Source organism: Prionailurus viverrinus, chromosome E1, assembly GCF_022837055.1.
Source record: "Prionailurus viverrinus isolate Anna chromosome E1, UM_Priviv_1.0, whole genome shotgun sequence".
In the NCBI taxonomy this organism is placed as follows: Eukaryota; Metazoa; Chordata; class Mammalia; order Carnivora; family Felidae; genus Prionailurus; species Prionailurus viverrinus.
Window position 1 is genome coordinate 37,052,513 of NC_062574.1, and position 11,498 is coordinate 37,064,010.

Sequence of the window (11,498 nt, forward strand, 5' to 3'; positions counted from 1 at the left end):
AAGATGACCCTTGTAGGCTGTTCTGCCAGGCTCCGGTGTCAGTTGTTGTTCAGCTGGGCTCAGCCACTGGGGAGACCGAGATGGTGGTGGGTAGGGACACTCCTCCCCCTCCCCGCTGTGATTCCAGTCTCTCTTGGTGACCCTGGGTTCAGGTTGCACCATCTCCGCCCTTTGGCCCTAGGGTGCTAATGGCTTCCTGTTCTGGATGATCTCTGGGGTGCCTCACTGGCCAGTTTATCCTCTCAGCTCTTCCATCATCCATGTGATCAATTCCCTGAGCTAAAACTTCTCTGTTTTAAATACTCAGGTGGTTTTTATTTCCTGGCTAGATCCTGAGTGATACAACCGTATTGTCACAGCTTAGGATCATTTAAAAGGTCTTCATCTCTCAGGAATACTCAAACAATTCAGGAATCCTTACTTCAGTTTACAATTCCCTTAGAAGATAGACACATGACCCTTCATGCCACAAATGGTATGTAGTTTTAAATTTGGGTCTATATGATGAATTGATATAAGTGAAGGAAAAAACTCACACTATGCAATAGCATATTTGTTAGAACAACAGATACTGTACTTTTAAAAGTTCTCTTGTGTTTAGCAAAAAGCAATTATATACAGTATTGTGCCAAACTACCAGGAGACATGACATGAAACCAGTTCTTGGGACGTGGGCAAACCCTAGATTTTTTCTCACTGTCAGCGCTTAGGATCATTTGAAATGTTTGCATTGAGACTTGTATGCTTGAGTACCATATGCTTGTTTAGAACTGGAGCACGGTGTGGAAATGTGTAGGAGACCCCTCTAGAAAGATAATCTAGCTTAAGTACATTACAGTTCTTGTCAGTGTTCTTATAGACTAGATTTAAGAAGAGGTATGCGTGGGTGAATTGTAGCACAACAGATTCCAGTGTGGAGGGTGTGGAGGCTCTTCACCAGGAGAGAAAGCAGTTTCCTTCCTGGCAAACACTCAGGTAGCTAATACTGAATAAAGAATAGAAGAGTACTTTCAGGACTAAAGAACAGAGCAAGAAGCTAATTAAAGTTTTCACTGGGGCTGGTTTAGTTAGTCTTGATTTGCTTGCTGTTTCCCACAGTCAAATGTTGGTTTATTTGTCTTTAGGTTTTGTACAGTATTAGAGTACTGTGAGGGAAATGATCTGGACTTCTACCTGAAACAGCACAAATTAATGTCGGAGAAAGAGGCCCGGTCCATTATCATGCAGATTGTGAATGCTTTAAAGTACTTAAATGAAATAAAACCTCCCATCATACACTATGACCTCAAACCAGGTATGTCTGACTTTTAGGTGACAGTATTGATGGCTTTTCTCTGATCTTAAAAGTGACTTCTAATCTGATAAAGTTAGAGAATGTGGCAGGAGCCTAGAAGGCCTAGTAATATCTGGCTTTGCCTGGGTAGGTGTGGGAATGAAAGAGGCCCAGCCACACAATGCTGGGTTTGAGAGGATAAGTCGGATGAAATGCTTTGGAGAAACGATGCCCTTGTCTGTAGAGCCAGGGTGGGTCACCATGTCAGCCCGATTTAGCAAGGCCTGCTCTGGGTGACCTCCATTTCACATTACATAGTAGTCCTCTAGTCCAAGTCTTTTTGACGAAAGTGGCTCCAAATTAATGACTTATTTTGCAGGTATGCCTCCCATTTCATTAAATTTGAACAGATTTACATCTTCTTGTATGGTTACTATCTAATTTCAGTAGTCCTCAGCAAACAGTAGAGGGCAGTTAGACTTTTTACCTCTGTTTTTTTTTGTTTTTGTTTTTAAATGTTTCTTTATTTTCACGATAGAGAGGCAGTGCGAGCAGGGAAGGGGCAGAGAGGGAGGGAGACACAGAATCTGAAGCAGGCTCCAGGCTCCGAGCTGTCAGCACAGAGCCCGTTGTGGGGCTCTAACCCACAAACCATGAGATTACGACCTGAGCTGAAGTTGGATGCTTAACCGACTGAGCCACCCAGGCGCCCCACCTCTGTTTTTTTTGTCATCATCCTCAGTTGTTTTTTAGAAGTCTGCATATGTTCTCTGTAGACAGCTGGAACCAGCTTTGGCTTGGGTGTTGGGAAGATGGTTCCCATTTACCTCCTGGTGGGCACAGTTGTTAACTCTGCTTTCCTCTGCTGGTAGCTACGTATTAAATCTCACTATTCACTATTCACTATTCTTTAATGTTCTAATACAATTCAAATGACAAAAAAAAGTCCTTATAATGAAGTGTTTTTTAAAACAATAGCTGTTTGTGTTATTAGGTTTTCCAGCACTGAATCCAATACATTTTCCCATCATAGGAACTGTAGGTGGCACTGTGGTACTAGTTTTGATTCCCTTGTGTGGGGTTTTTTTTTTTTCCGGTCCTGAAACTACTGTTCTAAACAGGGTGGTTTAGAGATTGTTACTGAAAGCTCAGATGAAACTTTCCCACCATTTTTGACCAGCCGTCCAAGTGATATTTTACTTTGGCGAGTTGCTATTTTTTTTCCACTGCTCATAGCGGTGGTTTTGGCACATCTAGCAGGTGATTCTTGGAAAATGGAAGTTTGCAGCCAGACACTGAGGACTCTCCTCTAGCATCCAGAGTCCAGATCATTTTATTCCACGAATTTAGATGTTTGCTATTACTTGCGAGAGTTTGAGTTCACTTGTCCCCTACTTGTCTGTTTTACCTTGAACTTTTCTCTTAATTAGTAAGTCTCTTTTTATTCATGAAGATTTTCATCTTTTTAGGTAATATTCTTTTAGTAAATGGTACAGCATGTGGAGAGATAAAAATCACAGATTTTGGTCTTTCCAAGATCATGGATGATGATAGCTACAATTCAGTGGATGGCATGGAGCTAACGTCACAAGGTGCTGGTACTTATTGGTAGGTATCTGGGAGATCTGCCAGGTTGGCTGGTGGAGATATGGCTGCGCTATACTGAAATGTTGGTAATTGATCATTAATATCTACATCCTGTCTTAGGCAAAATGCAGTAAACCAAAGTAGATTTTCCTCCCCAAATATCACTGCCTTTTCGGCCGTTTGACTCTCTGTATTTATATTAACTTGTCTTAATTTTTCTTTCCTTTCTTGAAAACCATTGAGAGAGATTATATATGGCCAGGTGTTGGAGTTGTGTGTTTCTTTAGAGCTGGCCCTATGGAGTAGGGAGAGAACGAGATTGCTCCTGTGTATTTAAAGAATGGCCCTAAATTTTTTTCAGTACAAATGTAGGTCTCTTGTTATGGGTTAATGGGATGAGGGATTCATTTCTAGAGTTGCCTACAGATGATGCCCTGTCAAGAACTAAGAAGTTGTAAAGATCAGTATGTAAAGTAACCCCAGCCAGCATCCCTTGAAATCTAAACAGGAAAAAAGTGAGCACAGTTTGCAAAGAAATTTATCCGTACCCATCAGCCATGTTCTAAAATGTTTTGAGCCACATTTCTTCCCATCTGTTGTCACTCGTCTCCCCACCACCACCCTACCCCAGCTAGCTCTACCTGCTTATTCCATGACCTCTTATTTCTGCCTGCTTTTGACAGCAGGAGCCATAAAAGATACCTACAGCCCAAACAACTCACTTTGTGATTGTAAAGGTGTGTTAACAGAGCTTTCTTTTTCCTTCTGAGGTGGTAACAGAAAGCTGCCAATTGGACATTTGATTCCAAACTGAGGTTGGGGGCGGCATAGAAGTCCCACATATATTAAACCCCAGGGTCAGTTGGTCAGATCACTTAACTTTGAGACTGGAGGGCCCTAGGCCTTAGCAGAATACTGACTGCCTGGGAATGAGGGCGTTGATTGGAAGGGAGAATATCGTTTACAGCCCACAGGATGAGCTTTATTCTCATCAGTCTGATCATATGTAAATTATGTATATTAGAGAATCCATCAAATCCTTAGAAAAGCATCGTGTGCACAAAATTCCTACTCTTCATTGCTCCTTATTTTTTGTGGAGATGGTACCTATAGTGAAAATCAGTCCCTAAATTAAACCTTTGAGATCCTGGGTTTAAAATAGAAGCTACATTTACAGTGTTTATTTACTATGGTGGTTATTGTGGGTTAGTGTTCCTGTCACTAAATGGCACAAAAATATCTGTTGTTGGAAATTCTGGAAACAGGTCTATACCTCTGCTATATAAATTCACTGAAACTTAGATTTTAGCTTTTTTGTTTGGTAACTTGTTCTTATAAAAAGTTAAGCCTTTTTGTGTTAAATTCATTTTCTCATTGCTACCTATTGCTGTATTTGCTGAGCTATAAAAATTCAGTGGTTGGAATTTAAATAATAATTATGTGATGTTTGGGATTTGCTTCAGAGTAATCTGTTGGTGGGGGGAGGGGTGTATATGAACAGAGATTGGCCCCATGTTGATAATTATTGAAGCTCAATGATGGTTACTTGGGGGTTCATTTTACTGTTCTTTCTACTTTAGATTATATTTGGAGATTATTTTCATAACAAAAAGAGAGGTAAAAAGGGGGCTACTGAGAAAACTTAATTCTGTGGGTTCCTCTGAAGGTTTAAAAAATCTCCATATTGGTAGTGCTAAGCATTGTCATAATCACACTCCTCATATGTCATCCTCTTAGGTCCTAGAGGATCGATACAAACAGAGTGGGAAGACATAACAAATTCTAGGCAACGGTTTGCAGTATTTTGGTAGTTGCAGTGTTTGGTAGAATTCTTCTACATTGAATACTACTTTTTTTAAAAAATATTTTATTCTTAAGTAATCTCTATACCCAGCATGGGGGCTTGAACTCATAATCGTGAGATCAGCGAATGCTCCACTGACTGAGCCAGCCAGGTGCCCTCAATACTACTTATAAATAAATGACCTATAGATTAGGCCCTGAGAATCCTGTTTCTGTAGGATGATTTTATTGTGACAGAATAATCAATTATGTTTTTAAACATAATTTCGTGCAATATCATAGAACCGTCCTCTACTCTCTCCCGAAGTCCTTGATAGGGAATTAGAGTGCTTATTATTGTCAGTATTATTTGGGTGAAGAACTAGTTTATTTCTTCATTTATACATGGGGAAACTGAGACCTAGAAAGTGACTTTTCCAGACCGATACTGTCAAGTGGCAGTCAACGTCTTTTTTTTTTTTTTTTTTAATCAATGTCTTTTGTACTGAGAATATTTGGCTAAATTATTACTCATCATTTGGACAAATTCAACAACTTCTGTCCTTCTCTACCACCTCCACAAGAGTTATAAATACATTAAAATGATCATTTTGGAACCAAGGTTCTATTTGTTGTTTATGCAAGATCATATTTAAATTATGTATGTTAAAGAATCAAGAACCGTGAAAAGTCAGGTTCAGGGAGGTTTTAGTGACATTTGGAAGAGCTGTTCTTTTTATTCTTTTTTCTATATTCTTGTTACTTTGCTTTTTTCCCCACTTCATGAGTTCAGTGTGTGTTTTGGCTAACAGTTTTCATTGTGAAGTAATAACGTAGGTCAGTGGTCTTAATCATCCCCAAATGTCTGTTAAAAATAAATAAATAAGAAACAAGAACATAAGACTAAACTTTTTTAAAAGAAAAGAAAAAAGCCCATCATGGAACATTTTCTTCCTCTCAGCTCTTGTGGCCCCCTTCGAGTTGTAAGTTTAGATTTTTATACCGGAAGCACAGCAGGGTCTAAAATAAAGAATTTTTCACAGAATTGATTTTGCCAGCATGAAATCTGCAGAAATCGATCTGTTATCTTCAGAATGCTGCCTTCCAGCTGTGCCATGGCTAAGACCCCAGGCAGTGAGTGGAAGCGTATTTGTTTGGTTTCCTAAATGCCAAGAGGCACTTACCTTCCACACCATACAATTTGGTGTGGTTGGCTGTGCAGCCAGTCTTTTTCCAAGCCAGGAGTGGGTGGGGAGGGAAGAATTCAGATGAGGATTGAGTTGTGCTAACTACTAGTTTGGTGGGCTTTTTCTCCCCTATTTGTTAGTCTTCAGGAAGCCCTCAGGAAGCCCCTTGATCACCCTTCAAGTGGGCAACACAAAATACCCTTTGATAACTTGGACTGTAGTATCACCATTTATTATATATTGTAGTTATTCCCAGTCCAGATTTTACAAAGAGAGCTACCTTATGAAGGCAGACAGCCCCTCCCCTCAGAGATTAATACTGGGTTCTGAATTCATTTGGACTTTTATTATTTTTTTAAATGTTTGTTTATTTTAGAGTGAGAGCGTGTGTGCAAGCAGGGGAGAGGCAAAGAGAGAGGGGGCAGAGGATCCAAAGCGGGCTCTGTGCTGACAGCAGAGAACCTTATGCGGGGCTCGAACCCATGAACTGCAAGATCATAACCTGAGCCAAAGTTGGACGCTCAACAGACTGAGCCACCCAGGCACACCCCCCCCCCCCTCCTTTGGACTTCTAACATAGTTATTTTAGAGACAGTCCTCTTTCTCAGCCAACATGAAAGCAAACCCACACCACTTCAAGTTCTGTTTTGATGTTTGTTGCTGCAGCTCTTATAAAAGGGAATGCACTTCTTTTGTGTTCCCCCTCCTTTTTGGAACTTGTTGAATGACACTCCTATTAGGCGCAACCCTGGGAAAAGATGCTGTGGTGGGTGAAACAGGGGCCAGGGGGAGAATATTTGCCTCTCTCGGTGAACTGAGAAATGTATTTTAAGGCTTTTAGGACATGCTTCCTCCTTAAGTTACAGTGTTTTCTCACAGACTTTCCCCAGCAAGGCCCAAGTCGCTTTTTCGTCTAAATTTCAGTTAAAATTGAGATATTTTTATTTCCCACAAGGTCTTCTACTTTGCCTTTTTGTATATATCCTAGATTTATACAGTCATTTTATTTTCCTTTTGTCCCAGGTATTTACCACCAGAGTGTTTTGTGGTTGGGAAAGAGCCACCAAAGATCTCAAATAAAGTTGATGTCTGGTCAGTGGGTGTGATCTTTTACCAGTGTCTTTATGGAAGGAAGGTAAGGAAGGTCGGATGTGGTGGCTTGATACCTGGCTTGGGTGGCATATGTATGCACTGGCATGGTGTCCATTATTCTCTTGGAATTAATCGTTTGGTTATACAGAACTTTTGGATGTGGTTTGAGGAAAACACAGACAACAATAACAGCTTTATGCATAAGCAGAACTTTTCAACAGAGTACCTAATGAATTTCACTGGGCTATTGAAAAACATACATTTTTACCGTTTTCAATTAGATCCAGGATCGGTTTTGATTCTGATAATATGTATAAGGAATTATATGACCTGGTTTATTTCAAATATACAGTTGTCCCAGGAGGCATTCTTCAGGGTCCCATGGACTGGAACTTGGAAAATCTACAGGGGTCTTCATTCCCAACTACCCCAGTAGTTAAAGCTATTATTAATAAAAGCGTGGTTTCTATCTTCTGTACTGGGGAGATGTAGTGTTAGAAAATATTCACCATCTGTTACCTCTGGATCAAGGTGATAGGTCATTTGGACACCTAATAACCTAGGTAGTGAACTGTACCTAATGAATTGTTCACATTTATGTTTTCCTTATGAGAATGCTCCCTTAGGGTAAATATACATACTAGGATACAGGGCACATATAGCCGTATTTTTGCTGTCAGTGTGTTATAAATAATCAAAATTTGTAGGTGGTTCCAACAGTGTAGGTTGTGAGTATAAGCCATTTGGGGGTTCTGCGACTCCCCTGGACTCTTAATACTTTTGTTACAATCCCTAGACCAAGCTCTTAATTTAGATTTCAGCTTCCTCTTTAACTTCTCCTTGGTCTTTGTTTCTTTCTTTTCTTTTCTCTTCTTTTCTTTTCTTTTCTTTTTTTTTTAATTTATTTTTGAGAGAGAGAGAGAGAGAGAGACAGAGTGTGAGTGGGGGAGGGGCCGAGAGAGAGGGAGACACAGAATCTGAAGCAGGCTTCAGGCTCTGAACTATCAGCACAGAGCCTGACCTGGGGCTCGAACTCACAAGCCATGAGATTATGACCTGAGCTGAAGTTGGATGCTTAACTGACAGAGCCACCCAGGCGCCCCTTGGTCTTTGTTTCTGTATCTTACCCTTTGTAATATGGGGAAACTTCAGAGCCAGTAATGGTTAATTATATTATTATTATCATCATTATTATTATTATTATTATTATTATTATTAGGTTTTATTTTTAAGTAACCTCTACACCCAACGTTGGGCTCGAACTCATGGGCCCAACATCAAGAGTTGGGTGCTCCACTGACTGAGCCAGTCAGGCATCCCAAGTAGGAGTTAATTATTATTTATACTCTCTGATAATGAGGAAGTACTGCTGATAATGTTGGTAGAGGTTATGTAGAAAGAATTGTGATCTCTTAGTAGAAACATTGTAGAGATGACACTAAACTTGAACTTGTATTTTAAGGCTATTAGAAAATGGCACCTTGGGGCACAGATGAAGCCGCTAAGTAACCCCAGCTTTTATTCCACGCGCCTGTTCTTATTCCGTCTCCTGTTTACTTCCTTTTCCATCTGTTTTTATCTGGGTCTTGGGTCTGCCAGTGGCACACATGTGTACTACTTAAGCCTACAGTTGTCACTCAGGGCAGAAGAGGTTGCTGGTTCCTCCTAGGATGGTTTTTGTTGTCAGCAAACCTCAACAGAGGTATTATCCTGTAGCAGACGCTGCTTCCAGTGCCAGCCCTGCCTTAACCTCTGTGCTGGACCGTGAGCTTGTTAGTACTTAAGCTCTGACCCTTTCCACCCCTTACCTATAAAAAGAGAGCGAGGAGACCATCTCCGAAGTTCTTTCTAGCAGTTCTCATCAAAGCAGATCTTCTCCTTTCCCTTCACTATGGTTTTGAATTGTGTTCTCTTTAATTTTAACCACAGGCCCACCTTTGTTTGTTTCGTTTTTATCTGATAGCCTTTTGGCCACAACCAGTCCCAGCAAGACATTCTACAAGAAAATACTATTCTTAAAGCTACTGAAGTGCAGTTCCCGCCAAAGCCAGTAGTAACACCTGAAGCAAAGGTAAGTTTTGACCTACTGGTCAGCAGGAAACAACTGCTGTTTTCTGGATTATCAGTACAAAATTCAAGAGTCATTAAAAGCCTTCTCCCCCTTCTAAATGTGTATTTTTTCAAACCCTTACCCTCTTCACCCGCTCTCCTACAACAGATACTTACCGAGTGCCTGTCGAGTACTAGACACTGTACTAAGTCATAGAGAGGGAACGGTGAGTGTGTAGCAATGAAGTACAGACAAGTTCCCTGCCTGCTAGGAGGTTCTGTTCCACCAGGTGAGATGAACAGTAACTAACAACGGTTCCATCTCAGATGGTGATAGAGATTATGAAGAAAAAGAAAGGGAGGGTACAGGGGTGTGGGAGCAGGAAGTGATGTTTTTTTTTTTTTTATTTTTTTTTTTAAATTTTTTTTTCAACGTTTATTTATTTTTGGGACAGAGAGAGACAGAGCATGAACGGGGGAGGGGCAGAGAGAGAGGGAGACACAGAATCGGAAACAGGCTCCAGGCTCTGAGCCATCAGCCCAGAGCCCGACGCGGGGCTCGAACTCACGGACCGCGAGATCGTGACCTGGCTGAAGTCGGACGCTTAACCGACTGCGCCACCCAGGCGCCCCAGGAAGTGATGTTTTTGAGCAGTCTTGAATAATGTGATGGTGGGAGCCCTGTGTAGATTTGGGAGAAGATTTTTTTTTTTTAAGTTTATTTATTTTGAGAGACAGAGCAAAGGAGGGGCAGAGAGAGAGGGAGAGAGAGAATGCCAGGCAGGCTCCATGCTGTCAGCAGAGAGCCCCACGCAGGACTCGAACTCATGAACCCTGAGATCATGACCTGAGCTGAAGCCAAGAGTCAGACGCTCAACCGACTGAGCCACCTAGGCACCCCTAAGTTTGTTTATTTTTGAGAGAGAGCACACGAGTGCGAGCAGGAGAGGTGCAGAGACAGGGAGAGAGAATCCCAAGCAGGCTCCATGCTGTCAGTGCACAGTCCCAGCTCGGGCTCAGTTCCACGAATTGTGAGATCATGCCCTGAGCCAGAATCAAGAGTGGGTCGCTTAACCGACTGAGCCACCCAGGTGCCCGGGGAGAAGAATATTTTAGGCAGAGAAGCGCACGAAGCTCAGATGTGAGGACAAGCTCAGCAGATCCATAGAACAGGCAGAACAGAGGGGAGTATGGTAGGCAGGGCAGAGGATGCAGGAGGAACAGAGGAGAGTGTGGTAGGCAGGGCAGAGGCTGCAGGGCAGATGGTAGACCGAGATGGGAGAGATGGGAAGCATAGGAAGGTTTTACTCAAGGCAGCCGTGTGATCTGATGGCTGTTTCAAAAGCCTGCCCTGGAGGCTGTGTAGAAAGAAAGTTCAAGGTGGGAGTTTGACCAGTATTGTATCCAACCCAAAGTAACCCATTTAACTCAAGTTACCGTGTCACATATCTCACTAAGAAGGGTCGTTCTTAAAGGCCAAGGATTATTAAGTTTATTTCTGTGAATGCATTTTTATCTTCCAAATACTTTAATCAGGCAGCTACCTACAGGTGTTTTTTATTTTGGAAAACCAGGATTGTTGTTATACTTACGTGTTTTATTAATTAAACATGGGAAAAAAATAATACATTTCGTGTTTTAGGTTGTTTTTTTTTTTTTTTAGTAGGCTCCACACCCAGTGCCAAGCCCAACACCGGGCTTGAACTCAACGACCCTGAGATCAAGACCTGAGCTGAGATCAAGAGTCGGATGCTTAACCGACTGAGCCACCCAGGCGTTCCTGGATTTTTTTTTAAATAGACTTTGTTAGACTTTATTTTTTATTTTTTATTTTTTATTTTATTTTATTTTTTTTCAACGTTTATTTATTTTTGGGACAGAGAGAGACAGAGCATGGACGGGGGAGGGGCAGAGAGAGAGGGAGACACAGAATCGGAAACAGGCTCCAGGCTCTGAGCCATCAGCCCAGAGTCCGACGCGGGGCCCGAACTCACGGACCGCGAGATCGTGACCTGGCTGAAGTCGGACGCTTAACTGACTACGCCACCCAGGCGCCCCTAGACTTTATTTTTTAAAGCAGTTTTAGATTCATAGCAACACTGAGCAGAAAGTAGAGAATTCCCATGTACTTCTGTCCCCACACATGCACAACTTCCCTCACTGTCAGCATTGTGCACCAGAATGAGACATTTGTTACCCTCGATGGACTCTACATTGGGACATTATGATCACCTGAATGTAAAGTATGATCTTTGGGTGATAATGACATTTTAGATTTTTAAAAGTCCAATTCCTGTATTTAAAATAATTGCATTACGAGACTTCGATTAAAATGGTCTGGTTAAAAAATAGGAAAAGATAAACCATCTGTTTAAGGGCCTCTGTGATACAAATTATAGAAACTGATCCTGTGTAGCCCTTCATACCTAGCACAAAGGAAGCTTCCCTGTTGGTAGTAAATTAGGATTCTTTTTTTTTTTTTTTTTAAAGTTTATTCTGAGAGAATGAGCTGGTGCAGATAAGCGGCG

At 41.5% G+C, this 11,498-nt stretch overlaps 1 protein-coding gene across 9 annotated transcripts in view; it reads left to right on the plus strand.

The window, feature by feature from the left end:
- Positions 1-11,498, plus strand: part of TLK2 (tousled like kinase 2) — a 116,842-nt gene that overhangs the window by 101,803 nt on the left and 3,541 nt on the right. For all 9 annotated transcript variants that reach the window (XM_047832609.1, XM_047832610.1, XM_047832612.1 and 6 more), the window contains 4 exons: positions 1,125-1,294; positions 2,743-2,881; positions 6,853-6,964; positions 8,885-8,992. In XM_047832609.1, coding sequence (XP_047688565.1) covers positions 1,125-1,294; positions 2,743-2,881; positions 6,853-6,964; positions 8,885-8,992 — 529 coding nt within the window. The remainder of the gene's footprint in view (positions 1-1,124; positions 1,295-2,742; positions 2,882-6,852; positions 6,965-8,884; positions 8,993-11,498) is intronic.